The 26138-nt window shown below is 43.6% G+C and overlaps 1 protein-coding gene across 17 annotated transcripts in view; it reads left to right on the top strand.

The window, feature by feature from the left end:
• LOC134213259 (phosphatidylinositol 4-phosphate 5-kinase type-1 gamma) overlaps positions 1-26138 on the top strand; it is a 164941-nt gene that overhangs the window by 103246 nt on the left and 35557 nt on the right. For 13 of the 17 annotated variants that reach the window (XM_062692123.1, XM_062692119.1, XM_062692118.1 and 10 more), the window contains 6 exons: positions 13266-13358; positions 13426-13558; positions 13629-13716; positions 22624-22686; positions 24896-24976; positions 25411-25587. In XM_062692123.1, coding sequence (XP_062548107.1) covers positions 13266-13358; positions 13426-13558; positions 13629-13716; positions 22624-22686; positions 24896-24976; positions 25411-25587 — 635 coding nt within the window. The remainder of the gene's footprint in view (positions 1-13265; positions 13359-13425; positions 13559-13628; positions 13717-22623; positions 22687-24895; positions 24977-25410; positions 25588-26138) is intronic. The other 4 variants (XM_062692114.1, XM_062692121.1, XM_062692116.1 and 1 more) reach the window with 2 other exon arrangements.

Raw genomic sequence — 26138 nt, 5'->3', positions numbered from 1 at the left:
TCTGTGGTAAATCCCCGCAAACCTACACGATCAACAGGTAGCTGAAACCTCACCCTCCCTATTGATGGTGTTTCATGAGTTTCAGTTCATATACAGAAGTGTTCACTTCCCCAAAGGAACCAGGTTCTTATAATGTCACGGAACCAGATGAACACCATTCAGGTACCTCGAAATTGACTCTATTGAGGATGCTTCGCGAAATCATGAAGTTTGAGACGTCGCAAGATGGATTGGCGATCACATAAAAAAGTATTCACTTCCCCAGAGAAACCAGCCTCTTGGAATGCCACGGAACCTTGAAATAGGCTCTATTGAACAAGTCTTTTAAAATCATGAAGTCACACCAAAAAATGTATTGGATTTTTTCCGGATCCAGGAGGGCAACTTCAATTTATCTAATTTTGAAAACTGGAGGCCTAACCGGTTCGCTTAGTGGGCGAATCGGTTGAGAATCAATTTATTATTATTATTATTTAATCAGACTAAGGCCGAAGTGGCCTGTGCGGTATATAAGAGTCTTCTCCATTCGGCTCGGTCCATGGCTACACGTCGCCAACCACGCAGTCTACGGAGGGTCCGCAAGTCATCTTCCACCTGATCGATCCACCTTGCCCGCTGCGCACCTCGCCTTCTTGTGCCCGTCGGATCGTTGTCGAGAACCATTTTCACCGGGTTACTGTCCGACATTCTGGCTACGTGCCCGGCCCATCGCAGTCGTCCGATTTTCGCGGTGTGAACGATGGATGGTTCTCCCAACAGCTGATGCAATTCGTGGTTCATTCGCCTCCTCCACGTACCGTCCGCCATCTGCACCCCACCATAGATGGTACGCAGCACTTTCCTTTCGAAAACTCCAAGTGCGCGTTGGTCCTCCACGAGCATCGTCCAGGTCTCGTGTCCGTAGAGGACTACCGGTCTAATTAGCGTTTTGTAGATAGTCAGTTTGGTACGGCGGCGAACTCTATTCGATCGGAGCGTCTTGCGGAGCCCCACGTACGTACGATTTCCAGCCACTATGCGTCTCCGAATTTCTCTGCTGGTGTCATTTTCGGCAGTCACCAGTGAGCCCAAGTACACAAATTCTTCTACCACCTCGATTTCGTCACCACCGATGCAAACTCGCGGTGGGTGGCTCACATTGTCTTCTCTTGAACCTCTGCCTATCATGTACTTCGTCTTCGACGTGTTGATGACTAGTCCGATTCGCTTAGCTTCCCTCTTCAGTCTGATGTAGGCTTCCTCCATCTTCTCAAAGTTACGTGCCATAATATCTATGTCGTCGGCGAAACCAAATAGCTGGACGGACTTATTGAAAATTGTACCACTCGTGTTAATACCTGCTCTTCGTATTACCCCTTCCAAAGCGATGTTGAATAGCAGACACGAAAGACCATCACCTTGCCGTAACCCTCTGCGGGTTTCGAAGGGACTCGAGAATGCCCCTGAAACTCGAACTACGCATATCACCCGATCCATCGTCGCTTTGATCAACCGTGTCAGTTTATCCGGAAAACCGTGTTCGTGCATTAGCTGCCATAGCTGGTCCCGATCGATTGTATCATATGCGGCTTTGAAGTCGATGAATAGATGATGTGTGGGCACGTTGTATTCGCGGCATTTCTGCAGTACTTGGCGAATGGCGAACACCTGGTCCGTGGTGGAGCGTTCGCCCATAAAACCCGCCTGGTACTGCCCCACGAACTCCCTTGCAGTTGGTGCTAGTCGACGGCATAACATTTGGGAGAGTACCTTGTAGGCGGCGTTCAGCAATGTGATTGCGCGGTAGTTGCTACAATCCAGCTTATCGCCCTTTTTGTAGATGGGACACACGACACCTTCCATCCACTCCTGCGGCAAAACTTCCTCCTCCCAAATCTTGGTAATGACCCAGTGCAGCGCTCTAGCCAGTGCCTCACCACCGTGTTTAAATAGCTCTCCTGGTAGTTGGTCAACCCCAGGGGCTTTGTTGTTCTTCAGCCGGCCAATCTCCTCCTGGATTTCCTGGAGATCCGGAGCCGGTAGAATTATGTCCTGCGCGCGTTCTCCCAGGTCCATCACCATACCGCCATCTTCGTCTGCCACATCGCCATTCAGGTGTTCTTCGTAGTGCTGCCGCCACCTTTGGATCACCTCACGCTCGTTCGTAAGAAGGTTCCCGTTTATGTCCTTACACATATCAGGCTGTGGCACGTGGCCCTTACGTGAACGGTTTAACTTCTCATAGAACTTTCGTGTGTTATTAGCGCGGTACAGTTGCTCCGTTTGGCACGGCAAATGCTGGGTAAAGCGTACCATTGGTACTTCGCGTACCTGAAGGAATAAAATAGACCCCATCTCGCGGTCCTTAGCCTCTTACCCAGCAACTCCTATCCCTACCTCCCCGCGGTGCTGGCCGGGATACGAGCAACCTTAGGGAAGATCGGGTAACCAACCCCGGTGGGAACTATGGTCGTATGCTGACAGGGAAGGGGGGGTTTGCTCCTCTCCGGAGGTGCAAATCTTATCGAGCGTCTGTTCTCCATGTCAGGATCGGCTCACAATAGCGTCTGTTCTCCATGTTAGGGGCGGCTGATCATCGTCTGAGTGCCAGCGAGGGACTCTAAAGGAAACTGTGCACCATGGTCCACCGGAAATAAGGAGGAATGGTCCTCCGGAAATTTAGGGGGGTTTGGTGTCAGGCCCTGCAAGCCAGCCTTAAAAAATCATAAGCAACGAACAATCAACAAGAGAGTACGGACCGGAACCATCGGCGAAGACCACTGCGACGAAAAGGGACTAGCGATTGGAAACTCGGTTCGTGGAACTGCAAATCTCTCAACTTCATCGGGAGCACACGCATACTCGCCGATGTGCTCAAGGACCGTGGATTTGGCATCGTAGCGCTGCAGGAGGTTTGTTGGAAGGGATCAATGGTGCGAACGTTTAGAGGTAATCATACCATCTACCAGAGCTGCGGCAACACACACGAGCTGGGAACAGCTTTCATAGTGATGGGCGATATGCAAAGGCGCGTGATCGGGTGGTGGCCGATCAATGAAAGAATGTGCAGGTTGAGGATCAAAGGCCGGTTCTTCAACTTCAGCATAATCAACGTCCATAGCCCACACTCCGGAAGCACTGATGATGATAAGGACGCATTCTACGCGCAGCTGGAACGTGAGTACGACAGCTGCCCAAGCCACGACGTCAAAATCATCATAGGAGATTTGAACGCTCAGGTTGGCCAAGAGGAGGAGTTTAGACCGACTATTGGAAAGTTCAGCGCTCACCGGCTGACGAACGAAAACGGCCTACGACTAATTGATTTCGCCGCCTCCAAGAATATGGCCATTCGTAGCACCTACTTCCAACACAGCCTCCCGTATCGGTACACCTGGAGATCACCACTGCAGACAGAATCACAAATCGACCACGTTCTGATTGATGGACGGCACTTCTCCGACATTATCGACGTCAGGACATATCGTGGCGCTAACATCGACTCTGACCACTATCTGGTGATGGTTAAACTGCGCCCAAAACTATCCGTCATCAACAATGTTCGGTACCGACGACCGCCGCGGTACGACCTAGAGCGACTGAAGCAACCTGATGTCGCCACTGCATACGCGCAGCATCTCGAGGCAGCGTTGCCGGAAGAGGGTGAGCTCGATGGGGCCCCTCTTGAGGACTGCTGGAGTACAGTTAAAGCAGCCATTAACGACGCAGCGGAGAACAACGTCGGGTATATGGGTCGAAGTCGACGGAACGATTGGTTCGACGAAGAGTGCAGACAGATTCTGGAGGAGAAGGACGCAGCGCGGGCGGTCGCGCTGCAGCAAGGTACCCGGCAGAACGTGGAACGTTATAGACGGAAGCGGAGACAGCAGACCCGCCTTTTCAGGAGAAGAAACGCCGCCTGGAAGAAGCGGAGTGCGAGGAGATGGAACAGCTGTGCCGTTCTCAAGATACACGCAAGTTCTATCAGAAGCTCAACGCATCCCGCAAAGGCTTCGTGCCGCGAGCCGAAATGTGCCGGGATAAGGATGGGAGCATCTTGACGGACGAACGTGTGGTGATCGAAAGGTGGAAGCAGCACTACGAGGAACATCTGAATGGCGCTGAGAGTACAGGCAGTGAAAGTCAAGGCAGCGGAGGAGATGACTACGTCAGTTCAGCGGACGATGGAAGCCAACCAGCCCCCACCTTGAGGGAAGTTAAGGATGCCATTCAACAGCTAAAGACCAATAAAGCAGCTGGTAAGGATGGTATTGGAGCTGAGCTCATCAAGATGGGCCCGGAAAAGCTGGCCACTTGCCTGCACAAACTGATAGTCAGAATCTGGGAAACCGAACAGCTACCGGAGGAGTGGAAGGAAGGGGTTATATGCCCCATCTACAAGAAAGGCGACAAACTGGAGTGTGAGAACTTTCGAGCGATCACCATCCTTAATGCCGCCTACAAAGTGATATCCCAGATCATCTTCCGTCGTCTGTCACCATTAGTGAACGAGTTCGTGGGAAGTTATCAAGCCGGCTTCGTTGACGGCCGCTCGACAACGGACCAGATCTTTACTGTACGGCAAATCCTTCAAAAATGCCGTGAATACCAGGTCCCAACGCACCATCTGTTCGTTGATTTCAAGGCGGCATACGACAGTATAGACCGCGTAGAGCTATGGAAAATTATGGACGAGAACAGCTTCCCTGGGAAGCTTACCAGACTGATCAAAGCAACGGTGGATGGTGTGCAAAACTGTGTGAAGATTTCGGGCGAACACTCCAGTTCGTTCGAATCGCGCCGGGGACTAAGACAAGGTGATGGACTTTCGTGCCTGTTGTTCAACATTGCGCTAGAAGGTGTCATGCGGAGAGCCGGGTGTAATAGCCGGGGTACGATTTTCAACAGATCCAGTCAATTTATTTGTTTCGCGGATGACATGGACATTGTCGGCCGAACATTTGCAAAGGTGGCAGAACTGTACACCCGCCTGAAACGTGAAGCAACAAAAGTTGGACTGGTGGTGAATGCGTCAAAGACAAAGTACATGCTTGTGGGCGGAACCGAGCGCGACAGGGCCCGCCTGGGAAGCAGTGTTACGATAGACGGGGATACCTTCGAGGTGGTCGAGGAATTCGTCTACCTCGGATCCTTGCTAACGGCTGACAACAACGTTAGTCGTGAAATACGAAGGCGCATCATCTGTGGAAGTCGGGCCTACTACGGGCTCCAGAAGAAACTGCGGTCGAAAAAGATTCGCCACCGCACCAAATGTGTCATGTACAAGACGTTAATAAGACCGGTAGTCCTCTACGGACATGAAACATGGACAATGCTCGAGGAGGACTTGCAAGCACTCGGAGTATTCGAGAGACGGGTGCTTAGGACCATCTTTGGCGGTGTGCAAGAAGACGGTGTGTGGCGGCGAAGAATGAACCATGAGCTCGCCCAACTCTACGGTGAACCCAGTATCCAGAAGGTAGCTAAAGCCGGAAGGGTACGATGGGCAGGACATGTTGCAAGAATGCCGGACAGCAACCCTGCAAAGATGGTGTTCGCTTCCGATCCGGCAGGTACGAGACGGCGTGGAGCGCAGCGAGCGAGATGGGCAGACCAGGTGCAGAACGACTTGGCGAGCGTGGGGCGTATCCGAGGATGGAGAGATGTGGTCTCGAACCGTGCATTGTGGCGTCAAATTGTTGATTCAGTGTTATCTGTTTAGATGTTAACTAAATAAATGAAAAATGAAGTTGCTCCGTTTCTTCACGGTCTCGATCTTCCTGCTGGCGCTTTTTCCTCCGGAAAATCGAGTTTTGTCTGTTCCGCGCCTGTTTATATCGTGCCTCGTTCGCCCTCGTGCGGTGTTGCAGTAATCTCGCCCATGCTGCATTCTTCTCTTCCACTAACTGCTCACATTCGCCGTCATACCAGTCGTTTCTCTGATCCGGGGGCACCGTGCCAAGTGCAGCGGTTGCGGTGCTACCAATGGCGGATCGAATATCTCTCCAGCCATCTTCAAAAGACGCTGCGCCTAGCTGCTCTTCCGTTGGAAGTGCCACTTCCAGCTGCTGCGCGTATTCTTGGGCTAGTCTACCATCTTGTAGCCGCCCAATGTTAAGCCGCGGCGTCCGACTTCGACGCGTGTTGTACACCGTTGAGAGTTTTGAGCGCAGGCATACTGCAACGAGGTAGTGGTCGGATTCAATATTCGCACTGCGGTAAGTGCGGACGTTCGTGATGTCGGAGAAGAATTTACCGTCGATTAGAACGTGGTCGATTTGGTTTTCCGTTTCTTGGTTAGGTGATCCCCATGTGGCCTTGTGGATATTTTTGCGGGGAAAGAAGGTGCTTCGGACTACCATTCCGCGGGAGGCTGCGAAGTTTATGCATCGTTGGCCGTTGTCATTCGATACGGTGTGCAGACTATCCGGTCCGATGACCGGTCTATACATTTCCTCCCTTCCTACCTGTGCGTTCATGTCACCGATGACGATTTTAACGTCCCGCAGTGGGCATCCATCGTATGTCTGCTCCAGCTGTGCGTAGAACGCTTCTTTCTCGTCGTCGGGTCTCCCTTCGTGTGGGCAGTGCACGTTGATGATGCTATAGTTGAAGAAACGGCCTTTAATCCTCAGCTTGCACATCCTTGCGTTGATTGGCTGCCACCCAATCACGCGTTGGCGCATCTTACCCAGCACTATGAAGCCGGTTCCCAGCTCGTTGGTGGTGCCACAGCTTTGGTAGAAGGTAGCCGCTCGATGCCCGCTTTTCCACACTTTCTGTCCTGTCCAGCAAATCTCCTGCAGCGCCACGACGTCGAAGTTGCGGGGATGTAATTCATCGTAGATCATCCTGTCGCAACCTGCGAAACCTAGCGACTTGCAATTCCATGTTCCAAGCTTCCAATCGTGATCCTGTATTCGTCGCCTAGGTCTTTGCCGATTATATCGAGTCGCATTATCTCTTATATTGTTCGTAATGATTGGTTTTCTAGGCGGCTTATTGGGCCAGCGCAAACCTCCTGTCTCGTCGGAGGGCCGTCGTGTCAGGGCTGTTTAGCGTCCCACCTAACACCAGGACTTGGGCTTGTGCGCTTTGAGCGGCACACGGTCGCTTTGGTGGGGCCTACTTGCAGATACATGCAGCTTTTTATAGAGGTTTAACAGGGCCCACTGTCAAACCCCACCACATCCTAGGCAAGCCCCACAACTCGCAGATGGCCTGGGGAGGGATCGTCAAGCCCTTGGAGAGGGTTGAGAATCAAAGAAGTTATGATTTATCGAAGTCATTTATAGTTAGTACCTAAAAAGTATCAAGGGAGGATGAGTGTTAATAAATTTAAAACGTATGAATCTTTCCAATTGAACCAAATTCATAATGTGAACAGATATCGGTGCTATTCGAATTTTGGTCGCACGACGTAGTTCCGCTTTACTTTTCACCAAATCTCATACGGTATGCTTTAGCTGAACTCCGAATAAGCCAGCTTTTGGTTCGGTAAGACGTGTTTCGTCAGCGCTTTTACTCTTAAGGACAATCATCACGGAATCCAAATTTAAAAGTACTAGCGTTTTCAAAGGCACACAACTCAATACGGAAGCAACGCAGAACTGTCATTTTTCTTATTCCGCGCATGCTATAATAATAAAAATAACAGTTGTGCATTGCTTTCGTATTGAGTTGTGTGCCCTTGAAAACGCGAGTACTTTTAAATTTGGATTCCGTTAGGCTTGTCCTTAAATGTAATTTTATTTCAATCGATGTGCTCGCTTTTCTATTTTAAATCGTCAATAATTTGTCCGTTTACTTTGTATGGTCCGTTCAAACTTTACATCGTTATCGTCTCGTGATGTATGACATATTTTGTGTTAATTTGAATCGGATGATCGATTCTCCATAATCAATATCGAAGCGTTGCGTATACGTGTATCCAGTTTTCCGCGAACGGTAATGGCCGGCAGCTTGCCTGCGGGTTAGTCTCTGATTTGACGTTTCTGGAGGTCAACTGCACCCACCATTCGAGCATTTCGATCAATGTGGTATATAAGAAGGCTTGAATTCACTGTATCGGCACCTTCTTATATGCCACTTTGGTCAGAATTCTTGGAGCGGTGGGTGCAGTTGACCTCCACGAACGTCAAATCAGAGACTGACCCGCAGGCAAGTTGGCGGCCATTACCGCTCGCGGAAAACTGGATACGTATACTGCGTATTATGTTTATCTTTGGCGTAGTTCAGCGGTTTTCAACCTGGGGTACATGTACCCCTGGGGGTACCTTCGCTGTCCCCAGGGGGTACCACAGATAAGAATGCGTAATGGTGGCTTCTATTCAAGATGTTCGGATTCGGTTTCTATTCAAGATGTTCGGAAGCCTCCTTTTAAGTGGCTCGAAAGTCGCCTTTCAATAGGTTCGGAAGTTTCCCTTCGAGAGGCTTGAAAGGCTCCTTTTAAGAGGCTCGAATGGCTCATTTCAGGAGGCTTGGTAGGCTGCTTTCAAGCTGCTCGGGATGCGGCTTTCAAGAGGCTCGGAAGCTTCCTTCCAAGAAGCTCGGAATTCTTCTTTCAAGAGGCTTGGAAGCGTACTTTCAAAATGCTCAGGAGCCTCCTTTTAAGTGGCTCAAAAGCTGTTGTTCAAGATACTCTAGAGCCTCTATTCAAGATGCTTGGAAGCAACGCTTCAAGATACCTGGAAGCCTCCTTTAAAGAGGCTTGGAAGACTGTTTTCAAAACGAGCGGATCTCTACTTTCAAGAGGCTCGGAAAGGTCCTTTCCAGAGGCTCGTAAGCTTTCTTCCAAGTGACTCTTAAGTCTCCTTTCAAGAGACTCGAAGGCTTCCCTTTGACAGACTTGGAATTCTTCTTTCAAGATTCTTGAAAGCATACTTTCAAGAGGCTCAGAAGCATCGTTTTAAGAAGCTCAGAAGCCTCCTTTCAATAGGATCGGAAGCCTTCCTTCCAAAGGCTTGAAAGCTTCACTTCAAGAGGCACTAAATTCTTCTTTCAAAAGGCTTGGAAGCGTACATTCGAGATGCTTGGAAGCCATCCTTCAAGAGGCTCGAAAACCGCCTTTCAAGAGGCACGAAAGCTACCCTCAAGAGGCATTAAATTCTTCTTCCAAGAGCCTTGGAGGCGTACCTTCAAGAGGTTCAGAAGCCTTCTTGTAAGTGGCTCGAAATCTGCTTTCAAGAGGCACTGCAGTCTTTCTTCAAGAGGATCGAAAGCCTCCTATGAAGAGCCTCTGAAGTCCCCTTTCAAGGGCACGAGAGCCGCGTGCCAAGAGGCTTGGAAGCCTCCTTTCGAGAGGCTCAGAAGCCTCCTTTCAAGATGCTCGGAAGTCTCTTTTCAAGACGCTGGGAAGCTTCCCTTGGAGAGGCTCGGAATTTTTCTTTAAAACAAAGCTCAGAAGCCTCCTTTTAAGTGGCTCGAAAACCGCCTTTCAAGGGGCTCAGAAGCCTACTTATAATAGTTTTGAAGCTCTCCTCTAAGATGCTCGGAAGCCTCCAATAGCCAAAAAAGGTTTGCAGGAAGCTTGATGTATGCATTTACTTTGATTGAAATTTTTCATGGAATAATGAAATTTTCAGTCAACTTCATGGAGAGCCATACATTCCGTTAGTTTTCAGGTCCGTTTTTTATATATTTTATCTACGCTTCATTTCATTTATAGATAAAAAAATAGGGAGTACCTCAATTAATGCAAAAGTTCGAAGGGGTACCTCTCAAGAAAAAGGTTGAGAACCGCTGGCGTAGTGTATTAGACACATTCCGGCGAGACGTTACAACGCTTTAACGTACTTTTAAATGATTTTTTGAAGTACCTTGCATAAAACATCAGTAAACATATGCATATCATTACACATTCTGAATCCTTGTAAAATTTCGGATCGAATAGATATATAAACACCGAATATGTGTAAGAAAATAGCTTTCTGGGATGCAATTTTCTGCGTGACGTTACAACGCGCGTGAATTCGTAACGTTACAACACTAGGTGCTCCAAAAACAGGTTTTTCAATGCGTTGTAACGTCACGAAAAAGTATACCACTTTAAAATCAATTTTAACATGAGTTTTCGATCCATATATGTAGTATTAGAGTGGCCCAACCTTGTATGGGGAGAAAAAAAAAGTTTACAATGTTATGAAAACTCATATGTGAATATGTACGTTATGTGGAAGATATTGATTTGGAAAATGTATTAGAGGTAACCACTTTCCCTTCGATGGGACTCGAACCCATGACCCTACAGTACGCTAGACTGGTGCTTTAACCAACTAAGCTACGAAGGACCTCCGTCGGCCTTCGCAACCTAGCGGCTACTGAACGAGCTCGAGATTCCCAAATTGGACGCATAGTCAAATCACTCGCAATCCATTTCTCAAGCCAATACTTCCACATGTGTATTGTACACGTCCACATTAGAGGAGCGTGAGTATTTAGAATGTCTGGCGGCTATACACATTCTTCATCAGCAACGGTACTGATCAAGTGAGGTTGTGTAAGCTATTTGCCAGTCGGTCGTCAAGCTCAGACCCGACCGCATTGCGTAGGCAAGAGCACGCAACTCAAGTTCAGTTCAATCAAAGGTAATTGCCTATTTCCGGGGATTAAACCACCCGACTTGGACGTTAATTTACAATGTTATGAAAACTCATATGTGAATATGTACGTTATGTGGAAGATATTGATAGCCGCCAGACATTCTAAATACTCACGCTCCTCTAATGTGGACGTGTACAATACACATGTGGAAGTATTGGCTTGAGAAATGGATTGCGAGTGATTTGACTATGCGTCCAATTTGGGAATCTCGAGCTCGTTCAGTAGCCGCTAGGTTGCGAAGGCCGACGGAGGTCCTTCGTAGCTTAGTTGGTTAAAGTACCAGTCTAGCGTACTGTAGGGTCATGGGTTCGAGTCCCATCGAAGGGAAAGTGGTTACCTCCAATACATTTTCCAAATCAATATCTTCCACATACATATGAGTTTTCATAACATTGTAAATTAACGTCCAAGTCGGGTGGTTTAATCCCCGGAAATAGGCAATAACCTTTGATTGAACCAAAAAAAAGTTGTTGAATTCAAGGCAAAATTTTCAAAACGACTTATCTGCTTTTGTAAACAAAACTTCAAACGCCGATTTGACGAATCTGATAGCTCTCCCATGCAAACCAACACCATCAATAGGTAGCGGAATCCTTCATCTACCTATTGATGGTGTTGGTTTGCGTGGGAGAGCTATCAGGTTCGTCAAATTGCCGTTTGAATCTTTGTTTACAAAAGCAGATAAGTCGTTTTGAAAATTTTGTCTTGAACTGTCACCCCCCAGGATTGTGCCTTTAGGTAAGAAAATCAATCTCTGAAAAATTCAGCTCAATCGCTTGTTGCATAAGCTGGCGCATTTGATTTGAAGTTTGTATGGGGATTTCAGCCAAAATGTATAGGAAAATACACCTCCGTCACTCTTTTGTTTAGGAAATTAGTTCCGTATGCCCGATTGAGCTCAGAATTGCAACAAAGTCAGTTGATATGTTAAAGATCAATTCCACAGAACATTATACGATGATTAAATGACTTTTTATAAACTTTCGGATGATACAGTATGGCTCATATTACGATTACATGTTTAACTTCGGAGGTCTTTATGGCAAATTAATCAAAATATATCAATACATCTATTGTTCGCATCGGGTAGAGCAAGAAAATAACTTTCATATAAGTGCTTGATAATCATATTTTATTGATCGCAACTATCAATACTTAATGATTTTATTCTGACAATTTTTGTCTCAAATGCCGAACACCCATAGTAAAAATTGTCTCAAATTCCGAACACTTTGATTCAAATTCCGAACACCACATTAAATGCACTAAAATGCATAATTTCAACGTTATCTCATTGTTGGACAATTATGATGTCCAAGATCTGTAAGACTGCTGATAGAATTCGTTTGTTTATGCAATAGTAACGAAATGTTTCAGATTAATCTCCATGAAATGAGTGTTCGGAATATGAGTCTGTTCGGGATTTCAGTCAAAACGGAACTGGGCATTTATTTCTAATATGATGTACTTTAAAAATCAGAATATTCCAGACTTTTCATTACAGTTTATTTCATTGGTATCAACTTTGCTTCTGTATATACGTCAGTTCTGTTGTTCCCACTATTATTTAGTTTGTTGATGTTTATGAATTAACCGCGTTATTGCCGTTCCAATTTATTTGTTTGTCTTTGCACCGCTATTTGAATATGATTCACGATAAAGTTGACGTTAACGAATTATCCAGTGCATTGCAACGGTCATCGTCGTGTGAGTGTATATACAAACATTTCTGCCAGAGCTACACAGTTATAAACAACATCCATTACAAGTCACACAAAACAGCCTCCAACTTGCACCTTGTCCGCAAACATGGATGTCTTGTTCCTTGGTTTGTTAACTCCTCTACCTTGTTCCAAAATTAGTCGGAATAACTACCGCAACGTCCTACGGCTTGTTCTAGTTCCTGGGACAATCCGTTCGTGTTCTCCAATCCTGATCCCAAGAGGAGCGATATAATATTGCGAGTTTTTTCCCCTCTAGCTGTTCTCTAGTTGTAGTGACGGTTATGCTTTTTTAATGCAGCGTTAAATTTTCCAAACTTTTAGACAAGTCTGGACGGCGAAGAACAATGACGACTAAACTTTCATTCCATTTTTGTCACCCTCTCTTGAAATCTCCTCCCCGGTACAGGAACACCACGTACGGAAAAATGCTCATTAGGTAGGAATCCCTGTCACTGGCAGGAATCGCGAAAGCTTACGGTTCGTCTTTTTTCGTTATATTCACTACATGTCATTCTCGAATCTTCAAATAAAAACGGGTGGTACAGGTGAACGGAAGAATATAATAAGCACTTCGACCCAAACCTGTTGACAATATTTGAATAAATATTGTGAAGTTTGTCCAATCTCAAATTTGTAGGCTTCCCCGGATACAGCGTCGGTTCTGGATTCACAGAATGTATGATAGATCGATGGCTTGTAGTTTTGGAAATTGCTACTTGCTTAAACCAGTGATATATTGTAGTACATAATTCAAATCAGTTAATTGGACAGACTGACAATGTCTTGCTTTCAGTTAATTTTGGTATTTTAATAATTATCTGAAAATATTGACTTATTTAGGTTAGATATTGGATATCATTAACATCAACATCATTTGCTTTGATTTTCTCTATTTTTTTTTATCAGTCAGTAATTGTTTTCTTCTGCTTTTTTTCAATCTTCAAACTTCCAATTCCATAGATCGATCAATCGACAACGGCTCGTAGCGCATTCGACTGCAATGGAGAGTATTCAGGCCGAAAGTGAACCGATCGACGAGGAGGATGATGTACCGTAAGTATCCACTGACACATCGCACTACATGGAAATCACTAACTAATTAACGCTCGTTCAATGACAGACCGGGTGGTATTCCAGCGCGCAGCGAAAAGGGTGAGCGACTCCTACTGTTCATCGGTATCATCGACATCCTGCAGTCCTATAGGTTAAGGAAAAAACTCGAACACACGTGGAAAAGTATTATTCACGATGGTGTAAGTTTTCCATGTTACATTTTACGATTTTAGTGATCACATTTGAAAAACCGACTTTGTTATTTTGTAGGATACCGTATCGGTACACCGGCCTTCCTTTTATGCACAACGCTTTCAGGACTTTATGGCGAAGACCGTCTTCAAGAAAATTCCATCCCGTAAGTATGAGGCTCCTCCCTCGGCGGAATTACGGATTGAAATTTTTGTTATTCGATCCACCCTCATGTATTTAATTCTGCATAAGTACATTCCACAGCTATTAATACTTGACATAGTAAGATTTGGATGATCCCTCTACCACATTTCGAAAAATATAGTGCATATTCGCTAATCCTGAATTTTTGTCTGTACTAAAACCGGAATATGACTGTTTTGTCTTCTCAGAAGAGGTTTTTTTTTACTGGGAATTGCATTTTGTGTTACTAACCATGACCATTTTACTGCTTCGACATATTTCAACTGAAAAGAAATACTTGTTTCGTAACTCCTATCTAAGGCTTCATTTGGAAATTAATGCCACGCACTCATTTGACATGTTTGGAAAATGCTTAACATTATCCAATCGATTCAAAAGTCGCGTATTTGAATATAAATTATCTGAGGGTTGACGACTGAGGTTTTGCTATTAAGATTGATTTCTTCCGGTTAATTTATTTAACCTTTTGAGTTAGGAACAAAAATACAAACTCCTAACTCTGCAGAAGATCAAATAAATTAATCGAAACGTCGGATGTAGGAGCAACAAAGTATTTGCTAAGACTGCTATCGCCAAAATAAATCAATCTTATTTTGAATATACCTTTGATTAGTTGCTTATTAATTCAATATGTTCGGATCACTTTCGATGATTGACTATTGAAACTATGATCCTTTGAAAGTTGATTTTGATTCTGAAAATGACTGTGGATTGACGACAAGCCAAATTGAAATAGGCAAACCTGTGCTTCAACTGCCTAAGGACAGGCCATCGTAGCTCAGGGTGCTCCAGCGATAGATCATGTGGCAAAAAGTGCTCAAAAAAAGCACCACACATTGGTGCATTTTGAGCGTAAATAGTAGAGACATAGCCTGCCAATCCAGTGAAACATCATAATTTGAACCAATCTGTTGTGGCAGTTGAAGAATCCATCAGCAGCCGTGCTCAAGCAGCATTTCAGCGAATAAAAGGATGCATCACGTGTAATCCTTATTGGATTCTTGATCCCAGATTAACCTGCTAGCAGAATCCATAGTACAGAGGCGGCAGCCGATCATTGGCCTATTCTGTTGCAGTTTGGGACAAACGCTTATTGCGAGTTGAGTTTGTCCCAAAATTTACAAGAGAGGACAATGTTGTTGTCATTGGCAATGTTGTTATTTTACATTCCCTGGAGATGAACTATTTTTTGATGTCTTGAAGGAAGGGCAGATAAAGCTATCTAATCGACTGCCAGTGTTGTGCGAAACACAATTTGGATGGGTTGTGGCCAGTTCGTACACGGATTCGTACAGATTCTTGACTGACGGATTGAAACAATGTATGAAAGCCAGCCAATATCACCTCTGAGGGACAGCATTTTGAGGACCATTTTCAAACAACCTTTCATCGGGAGAAAAGTGGACGATTCGTGGTCCAGTTGCAGTTCCGTGATACCGTAAACTAGTTGTGGAATTCCTGATCCTGATCGACACTACTGCGAAGACGAACGCATTATCCCTGAACGACGTGTTGATGATGGGTGTAAACAGTCAAAGTGACTTGTTTACTATCGTCTTGCGCTTCCAGACCCCCCCAATCGTGATTACTGCGAACGTATCGAAAATGTTGACCCTTCTCTGACCCGATACCAACGAATCTTCTGGTGAAACAACTCAAAGGACGCGTTGAGAGTTCTGGAACTATTCAATGTAACTTATGGAACGTCAGCTGCCTCATTCCTTGCAGTGTGCGCGCTCATAAAGTTCGCCCGTGATGAGATCGAACATTTTCCAAAAGCGGATGTTTTGTATGACTTATATGGACGACATTCTATCTAGTGCTGAACCAGTCGAAGCTGCAAAAATAGTACGGTATGATGTCGAGTAGCTGATGAAGATGGGCGGATTTCCCGGGTGCACCAAATCGGAAAAAGTATTTTTTGATGTTCCCGAAACGATCCCGGTGCCAACGAGGCAATTAGAAAGTTTTGTGAGACCCGAAGCGCGATCTGTCAACCGAATCCGACGTAGCAGTGAACAGGCGAAGTGTTTTATCCCAAATAGCACGAAATTATCTCGCCTCATTGCTCTTTAAGCTAGTCGCCAATCTTGAAGCTTTGGATCCACGAAGTGAGACTGTGGTATGAAGCCCAAATAGTATTGGCCTGGATCAACATACCTTTGGATTGTCCGTAGACATTGTTGTGGTAGTAGCAGATTGCTTAGAATAATTATCGCAAATGCTGAATAAAAGCATGAATTATTTGAATGAGTTTCTTCTAATAAAAACAATCGACTTTAAAATAGTAGGCTATCACACAAATAAAAGTTCGATTGGCAGAACGAAACGAAGAAAAAGAGACGATAATAGCCTGAATGTTTGGTACATCGCCTATGTATCACTAGAGCTACTGTTTCTGTCGGGACAGACATACTTGTATACTTGTGGCCCATGAGAATTCAGGGCGGATGTGCTAAGACATTCGCTCGGCAACGACAATTGTGTCACGTCACAGGGATTGAAGCCATGTTTATTGAAACACTGCAACCTTTGATGGAATGGACCGGCCTTTCTTAACTCCGTTAATCGTTAGCTCAGCAGTCATCTTCTTCATCACCACACATCCACAAAACTACGGAAGTAGCCAACAATGACCAACAAACTGTGACCACTTGGGACCGCTCCCAGAAAGTCCACTGCACATCCGCCCAGGCTTTATCCGGCATTTTAGTTCTCAGCATCGGCTCCAGTGATACTAATGTGCATGGGTTACACTGTTTTACGTACTTTTCGCATTGATCATCCATTTTAGGCCACCATGTCTTCTGTCTTAGTCGTCGCTTCATAGTGCTCATACCTGGGTGTCCATCGTGGTGCACATTCAAGGACCTGTTTTTGTAATATCTCTGGAATCAACAGTCGAACGCCTCTCATAATCACCCCTTTTGATTCATGCAACTCTGACTTGATCGGCTTATACATCTTCACATTATCCGTCCATAAGCCAGTTTCCAAAACATTCTTCAGCAGCCTAAAAAAACTGATGAATATGCATGTCCACTCGGTCATCAAAAGGTTTTGCTTCCGACTGTAATAATCGCGACAAGGTTTCGGCTAGATTAGATGGTTCATGGATGATTTCGTAGTTACAGTCGACTCTCTACATCTCGATGTTCTATATCTCGATATCTCTCCCTATGTTGATGGTTTCCTTAGTCCCTTCAATTTACGTACATTTGGGCTTCTGTATCTCGATAACCTCCCTATCTCGACATCTCTCTATCTCGATGTGTTCTGATCATATTTGGTTCAGGATTCACTCTTCTTATGTCGATATGTTCAAATTTGTAGGCTACTAGACCATCTTTGAACAATAACAAACATATCAACAACAGGAAACAACATTTGTTTTGTTGTCGTTTTCCATAGCAACGAGCTTTTTTGGATCTAGTACCCATTTCAATTTTCCTTCCATTCCTCGATCTCTCCCTATCTCGATGGTCCCTTCAATATCGAGATGTGGAGAGGCGACTGTATATGATTGAAGACGTATTCCCAAACGTTCTATCCTTGGACACGGTTTGGAGCGGCGTCTAAACAAAAATTTCAAGGCTTTGCAATCTGTGACTAGTTGAAATTTTTTGGCCAACAGATACAGTTGAAATTTCTCAACTGGCCATGCTAATGCCAGTGCTCGGTCTGAAAATATTTCTTTTCTAGATCTGTTAGCGCTTTGTTAGCAAATGCAATAATTCGGGAGGCTTTATTTTGCTGTAATGAGACTGTAAAAAGGGTTTAGCTCTGGACTTGCTTCGGCAATGAGTTTCGTCATATCTTGCCTGGCAAAAAAAAATCCTAAGTACCGTGCGGGACCGAAATCCGTACAGCACCGAAATCCGTCCACCTCATGAGATATCAATGAATTAAAGGGTGTTAAAGGTACTTAATGTAGAAATAATTTATGTTATCCTGTTCAGATACTTGGCAGTAAGCTTCTAGGGGAAAGAAATGGAAAGAAGGCTTTGAAATTAAAACAGCAAAAATCAAAAACAAATCGCCACCCACCAAACGCGGAGTTTTTGCCACCATTTTGTTTTCGGATAGAGCAGCGGTTCTCAACCTTTTTCTTGAGAGGTACCCTTTCGCGTTTTGCATGAATTCCAAGCCCGTTGCAGGAAGGCTTCCGAGCATCTCGAAAAAAGGTTTCTGGGCCTCTTGAATGGAGACTTCTGGGCCTCTGAAAGGACGCTTCCGGGCATTTTGAGGGTGAGCTTCCGAGCCTTTTGAAAGGAAGCTTCTGGGCATCTTAAAAGGAGGCTCCCGGGCTCTTGAAAAGGCATTTTGAAAGGAGGCTTCCGTGCCTTTTGAAAGGAGGCTTCCTGGCCTCTTGTAAGAAGGCTTCTGGGCCTCTTGAAAGGAGGCTTCCGGGCCTCTTGAAAGGAGGCTTCCGGCTCTCTTTAAAGAATACTTCCGGGTATCTTGTAAGGAGGTTTCCAGGTCTTTTGTAACGAGGCTCTCGAATGGAGGCTTCTGGACCTCTGAAAGAACGCTTTCGGGCATTTTGGAAGTAGGCTTCCGAGCCTCTTGAAAGGAGGCTCCCGGGCCTCTTGAAAAGGCCTTTGGAAAGGAGGCTTTGAGGCCCCTTGTAAGGAGGCTTCCGGGCCTCTTGTAAGGAGGCTTCCGAGCCTCTTTAAAGGAGGCTTCCGGGCCTCTTTAAAGGAGGCTTCCGGTCCTCTTGAAAGGCAGCTTCCGAGCATCTTGAAAGGAGGCTTCCAGGCCTCTTCAAAGGAGGCTTCCGGGTCTCTTGTAAGGTGGCTTCCGGGCCTCTTGTAAGGAGGCTTCCGGGCATCTTGTAGGGAGGTTTCCAGGCCTTTTGTAAGGAAGCTTCCGGGCTTCTTGAAAGGGGGCTTCTGGGCTTCTTGAAAGGAGGCTTCCGGGTCTCTTGTAAGGTGGCTTCCGGGCATCTTGTAGGGAGGTTTCCAGGCCTTTTGTAAGGAAGCTTCCGGGCTTCTTGAAAGGAGGCTTCCGAGCCTCTTGAAAGGAAGCTTCCGGGCATCTTGAAAGGAGGCTTCCGGGCCTCTTGAAAGGAGGCTTCCGGGCCTGTCGAAAGGCGGCTTCCGAACCACTTGAGAAGAGGTTTCCGAGCTTATTGAAAGTAGGCTTCCCAGCCTCCTGAAAGAGTTTCCGAGCTTCTTAAAAAGAGGCTTCCGAGGGTTTTGAAAGAAGGCTTCCTAGCTTCTTAAAAGTGGGCTTTCGGGCCTCTGAACCTCTAGAAAGTAGGTTTTCGAACCTTTTGAAAGGAGGCTTCCAAGCCTCTTGAAAGGAGTACTCCGATCCTCTTGAAAGTAGTCCTCCGAGTGACTTAGAAGGCTTTCGAAAAGCGTAGAAGGATGCTTCCAATCCTGTTGCAACGAAGCAACTGAGCTTTTCGAAAAAAAAACTTCATGTCTCTCAAATTGAGGCTTCCGAACGTGTAGGCTCTAAATTTTAATTCAAAAGCATATTCTTAACATGTCATTCAACATTCTGATTCGATCAGGTAGATTGCATAGAAGATTTCAAAAATTTGTTCATTCGTCATTCTGTCCTTTTGATCTTTTATCCCACAGCCCTTCATCCACTAAGGTGGTTGTGAAGAGAAGATTTCAATAGTATTTAAGTTACTGATCGCCATGCATATTTAAAAAAAAAGTTTTGATTGAAATTGATTAAAATCCGCCATTATGTATTTTTGTCCGAGGTACCCCCTGGGGCCCGGCAAAGGTACCCCAGGGGTACATGTACCCCAGGTTGAGAACCGCTGGGATAGAGCATAATTACACCAAAAGTAACGATGTTTTAATTGCCAATTGCGAATCATTACATAAGCTAAGCGGAATACAAATCGAAGGGATCGCTTCTCAAGGTGCGTATCGAACTATTTACAGTGGTAGTTTAGTCAATCAGACTGCTTCAATTTAAATATTTAGTTAAATAATAGCTGTACGGATTTTGATCCTTTGACCACCGTGGATGGATTTCGAGTCAGGAGTAGTAGATATTATCCATTATTTTATCATGTTTTTCGTAGTTTTTAATGAGTAAATGTGAAACACTTCTAAACTAGAAGCCTTCATGCTCCAGTGTCAGTGACAAACGTTTTATTTACATTCGATTCCTATTTTCTAATGACTTTTCATATACTAAGGTGCTTAACTGCCCATAAATTTATAACAGTCCCATGTAGATAGGAAATCAAGCAAACGTGGGACCGTTATGAATTTATGGGCAGTTAAGTGTACGGATTTCGATGTCCCACGGTACCCTACTAGGCAACCTGCGTCCTTGTTGTCGTTGAAAGCTTGCCGGTGGGTTTCATTCCACTGGAAATAAGTACCCTGTTTTAGTACTTGTCTGAGTTCATCCGTCTTAGCCACTAAGTTTGGCATAAAACAATCTATGTGGGTGATTAATCCCAGGAAACTCCTTGGTTCAGAGGGGTTTCTTGTTTCTCTGACATTCCACTAGAAAGCTCAAAATAATTTACAAAAAAAAAAAAAAACTTCAAACTTTAACCGACGAAGGAACGAGTAAATTCGAGTCTGTAGATCAACTCCCTTTTCTATTCGCTTCATAGCTTATCTCCACTGTATTTCTACACATTTCTCTAGGGTAGTAACATCAATAATTGTCCGACAAGACACAGTCCAGCTGTGACGAAACTATATAAATCTATCTTCTAGCGGTTCAGTTCCTTTAACAAGGTGCAGCGTGATTTGACGCACGTATTTCGTTTCATGCGCTTGATTCACACGCCTAAGAATAAAAAAACACGAACGTATATACGTTCTAATCGTCCAGGTCATGCAAGAAGGTATACCCGCCATTGTTTGAGTTTTTCAGCAAATCATGCTTTGAGATGAAATCGAGGTGAGTTGCTGAAGCCTGAAGTTTTATCGGCAATGAAGGATTAATGCGAGTCGGAGGCACCAGTTAATGCTGCCTCATTAACATCGTATCACGGGGATGCTAATTAGAAAGTATCACAAAGAACGACTCCACGAAAGACACGTACAGGACTGCTGGCGGCCCTTTGTCAAAAATTTAGGCCGACGAATGCGGGGTCTGTTATACGAATGGTTATTTACAATTGTGTCAAGTGTTTCAGTACGAAGCCTTGGAGCATCCAACTGCTGCTGATGGGAATTCCATATGAACCAGGCGTTACTGCATCGTTTGAGCTCACTGATGTGGATTATGTAGGACCGGTACTGGTGAAAGAGGGCAAGCACAAGCCTAAGAAAATGTACCGTTGTTTGCGTGCCCCTAACTGGAAATCTGGAACTGGTGTCGGACCTGACGACTGGTGCCTTTCTCGTTCGCAAAGGTGCTCAACTTTGGCGACATCTGACCCAAACTCTGGGCAACAGTACTTTAACGCTCGAGCAGTTTGCTGCAGTGTTAATCAACATCGAAGCAATAGTTCATTCACGCTCACTGTATGCAACGTCAACGTCAAACGATGCAAAACCAAAGAGGTCAGCATATCTAATGCAGTCACGAAACCATCACATTTGAACGTTCCGCAGTACCCGAATCAGCTAAGGGATCCTTTCTGGAGAAAGTGGTCATGTGACATTGAAGTCGGAACCGTTATTCTAATTGTCGATAACAACCAACCAGAAGACCAGTCAAGACCATTCTAGATTCTTCTATTCATGGCGACTAGCTGCTAGAAAATTCTTCCTCCTCACATCGTAAGCATTATCAATAGCAAAGCGGTCATTCTTTTATCCCGCGTTTCGGTCGACAGTGAAGTGTAATTTAGCACAATAGAAGAAATAAAGTGTTTCATAAGCAGTTGAGCCTATTCCTAATGAGGTGTGATCCAATGCAGTCCCTTTGCTCCGCTGATAGTGTCGGCAATGAACCGAACAGAGGCCGTACACTTATTACGTAAACACTTATAGGGGGAGGGGAGGATCTGTCATACTCATACAATCTCTCTATAAAAAATGTTTAATTAAGGGTGGAGAGGATTGAAAACCTCTTAAAAATGTATTACGTAATTAGTGTATGGCCACCGGGATTCCGGATTTACAAGGCTAGAGATATAAACCAAATGAAAATGTCTTGTATCCTGAGTGACGGGTTTCGTATAATATGTTACTTATCAATATTAAAGGATTATCCGATGATTTCATCTCGGAAATGTTGTTCCAGTGAACGGTCATATGGGGCCTTGTCATAGGATGATTTGCCACCGGAACGATTACCCTGAAACATGTTTCCATTGGTCCTAAAGTGGCCACACAATCGTTATAAAAAATCCCTGGTAATATGGGTATCACACTTCTATGAATTGTTTCGGAAACATCTTTTCATAAGTTGTTGAGTCATGAAATGGTTTGCCATCGAAACGGCAATTTGGAAACAGGTTACACCGGTCAGTACTGGTGTAAAAATGCTTGGAATTGTTTCGTTTTTATAACTTTCCCAATTAAATTTTGCAACTTTCCCTATAATCGCCTGAAAAGTCGAGTTGGGTAAAAAAAAGTTCTGCAATTCGATCAATTCATTCGCAAGTTAAATTGTAAAGTAAGAAAACCAAACCTATGTTTATTCATGCTGATAATTTTTAGCTTCAAATATGAAAAATATGGCATTTTTATATAAATTACCACTTGAGTTAAAAATAACCAGAATCGAAATGTTTATTCTATAATATCGATCTTTTTATAAAGCGTCTTTTCTCTCTTTCTCTTTTTCTCTTTGCATACACGCTGCAATACGAAATGACTAAACGAACTTGTACAAAAAAAATCTATTGATCTAATATACAAAAAAAAACAAAATGTCAACCATTTAATTCTTTGTACATAAATTTGCGCCACTTGCTCAAACCCAGTGGATCTTCCCGAGATCAAAGGCAATCATAGAAAATTTCGCACCTTGGTCACCAGTTACATAGGTAATCTAACCAAACTCCTTGTTCTACAAAACAAAACAAAAAAAACGCTCGCCTATAATCTGCCTGTTCGTCTGCTGTTTGACTTGCAATGTCACTTTCCTATTTTCCCGTCTGCCGTAATGCTTTCCTTCATAGTACTTCTATACTAATGCGCCTGCAATCTATATAGTTTTATGCGATTGCCCATTGCTTCTTTTGTTGTTTGTTTTAATTTTCTACTGCTTGACCTATTCTGAGTATTCTTCTTCAGCAAATGACTTATTCTAGCTTTGTGTGAACCGTGTGACTTGCTATCTCTCGCTCGCTCTTCTGTTACAAAACCAGCATACCCAGGGGAAAACCGATTTCAAAGGATAACTTTCTTTACTTACAGAGGAAATCAAGGGCTCATTCGAAAGGGGATTTTCCAGTGAATTTAGCGAGTGTTATTTTATGGACGTGGACCAGTTCTGTATGTAGTTATTGAGTTCGTTTTGCCCTAATGTCCTTTATATCACGCGAGTTATCATATTTTTTGTAATTTTATCTTTAAGAGATTGTTCTAAAATATTTAATTCTAAAAATATTGTTCTAAGTATTCTGTATTCAACAAGCACCGATGCCAATCGTTTCCAAACCATACCCGATAGTACTGCTAGACAAGAATATGAGTCTTGATGTAATCATAGATAAAAGGTGATGGAAGATATTCTTTTTTCTACCTTTTGCCCTAATACACCTATGAAATAATATAGCTCAATGATTTTGAGTTAGGAAATCATGTTGTAATATTAATTAAATAGAAGGATATCCACATTGAAGAGAAAAACACAAGATTAGAAAAATGTCTTAATGATAAAATTAAAAACAAATAAAAAATATGAAAACGCGTGATATATGGGACATTGGGACAAAACGAGCTCAATAACTACATACAGAAGGGTTCCACGTTCATGAAACAGCATGCAGCACTCACTGAAAAAAGGTTACCTTTCGAATAAGCCCTCGATCTCTTCTGCAAGTTGTTTGTAAATAAAGTTATCATTTTTTTCCACCCTTGACATCGGGTGTTCCCAGTGTGCAGCGTTTTGAACCTTTCGGTTTGACTTCTACTAGTTTCAACTGTAATATAACCTAGTTTGCGAAATGGTTGATTGCTACACTATCTACGATTGGGTTTGTACCATACGATTTTAATTTTCGACTTTTGTTGAAGTTTCAAATCTGATTTGCTTTAGAACTTGGTTAAGAAATCCTTACAACAAGTTAGTGACACGGTTTCCTTAGACATGCGTTCGAAGATCCTTAGGATTGTTAGCGATATTATTATTTTTCTAGGATAGTGACGCTGGTGCTGCTGCCGGATACTTTAAGTTATTATGCTCTAGATTGTGGAACGTGTCTGTGAGTTCCTCAGGGAGACGATTGTGTAAATATTTGGCTGCAAACGGAGAGAACAATGTGTGCAAAACGGAGGATATTTCGACAGAAAGAGTGCTTAAAATCTGTACAGTGGACCGTGCACCTTTTGGCCACATTCTCATTGAGTTTTTTTTGCAGTAACCTACACAATTTTCTAAACTGTCACATAGTTATGCATCTCAGTTGCTTTTTCCGTCCCTAGCTGCTGGAGGTGGTTGCTTATGAAAGCATTTGGTCCTATATTTTCGCTGAAAATTTTGGTTTGAATTCAGCATGTTTTCTACTAGTTTTGTTTCCTTCGGGTTGAATTATAAGTTGAAATATGCTGATACATTGCGTGCTTTTGATTATATTTTAGTGAGTTTGTTTTGTGTATTTTTGGTAGACTACCGAATCTTTAACAATGTAAAACTTTTTTACATTACGAGTTATTTTATTTAGCCCTCAATTTTTTGCTTGTAGTATCTAACGATTAGACAAAACGAGGACTTCATTTTTATTACGAACAGCTCGGATAGAGCTAAATATTATTTTTCCTTAAGTGTATAAATTGATTAAATTTTTTATCCTCATTCCGAATTTTAACGAAGGTCTTCCAATTGTATGTGTTTTTTTCTTTTCTTTTTTCTCTCTTTTTATTTTACGATCCCGTTCACCCTGAAACCGTATGAACTGCCTCCAACCACCGCACCAATCACCGCACGCCATCATTCGATTAAATCCCCAAATACAAATATTTTCGAATCATCGGTTAACGTTAATCATTCCTAATCTGCCGCGCATTATTGAATACCGCCAAAAAACGCAGCGCTTAAGCATTCGCCGTCGAAGAGAAAAAGCCTCTCGAAAGCAGCACAGAGAGCTAGAAATGATGAAACTGATAGTCAACGTAAGTGTAAAGTTTTTTTTTTGGTTTTGGTTTTAATTTTATAGGTTCAAACAAAGTTTTGTTTTAGTTTGGAATTTTTCTCCGTTTCTTTTCCAATAGTTTTTGTTTTTTGTTGTACACGTCTATGTAAAACACGGATACTTTTTCTCCAAATCTGCACGAATGTTTGTGTTGAACTTCATATCGATCGATCAAGAAACGTCAAAAACGTTTTCAAACATCTCACTATCTACCATTCTAACGTGAAGCCTTGATTTTCTTTCCTTTCCATTCATAACTTAATATGAGCTACCAACCTACATACATCAATAATAACGACAGAATATGCCTCCCATATCTAAGTGCGCACAATCTGCCACACATGGTTTCCCAATACTAACGGTGCTTTATATGTTCCTCCGATCCCTTGCTATTTACCACTTTGCTAAACTCAGCCGTAGCAGGAAGCTCTCATCAGCATCACCACCATAATCAGCAACAGCAACAGCAGCAGCAGCGAGATCACAAGCAACAGCAACAGCAGCAGCAGCAGCCGCAACAACAAGGCCACCAGCAGTTCCACCCCACACAGACGCATTTCAACCAGCACACCACTGGAACGCCAAAGTCTGGTGAGTTGAACAGATGCTATTACACGTAGTTGTTCCCTAACCCGTTCTATGCTCCCCAATGCTCTCAAATTCATATACTGAAAAAAAAAAAATCAAGAATGAGGCATATATTTCTTAGGTTATTTTTTTATGACTGAAAAAAATACTATAAAGAATCGGAATTAAAGGTGTGCGCTGAGTCATCGCCCGCGAAGCTTTAAATATTCTATAGGAAGATCTCACGTTTCTTCAGTGGGACAACGAACCAATCCATAGTAAATTAATAACAATTCAAATAGTAAATTAGTAGAAAAATTAAGAAGATAACACGGCAAAGAATTTTCCTCCGTATTTCCGAAGAATCAAACGAATTTCGCGAGGAAATTTAGAAGAACTTTCGTGAAAATTCTAAAGAATTTTCCATGGAGATGCAGAAGAATGGTATGATTTCCTCTAGGAAATTTAGATGAATATACTATGGAAATTTCGGAGGATTTTCACGTGGTGATTCGAAATACGTCTAAGACGAATTAAGTACTGTCCATTTAATTCCACCAGTTAACTGGTGGAAT

Source organism: Armigeres subalbatus, chromosome 2, assembly GCF_024139115.2.
Source record: "Armigeres subalbatus isolate Guangzhou_Male chromosome 2, GZ_Asu_2, whole genome shotgun sequence".
Taxonomy (NCBI): Eukaryota; Metazoa; Arthropoda; class Insecta; order Diptera; family Culicidae; genus Armigeres; species Armigeres subalbatus.
Note: the sequence above shows the minus strand (reverse complement) of the source record. Positions and strands in the feature narration are given on the sequence as shown.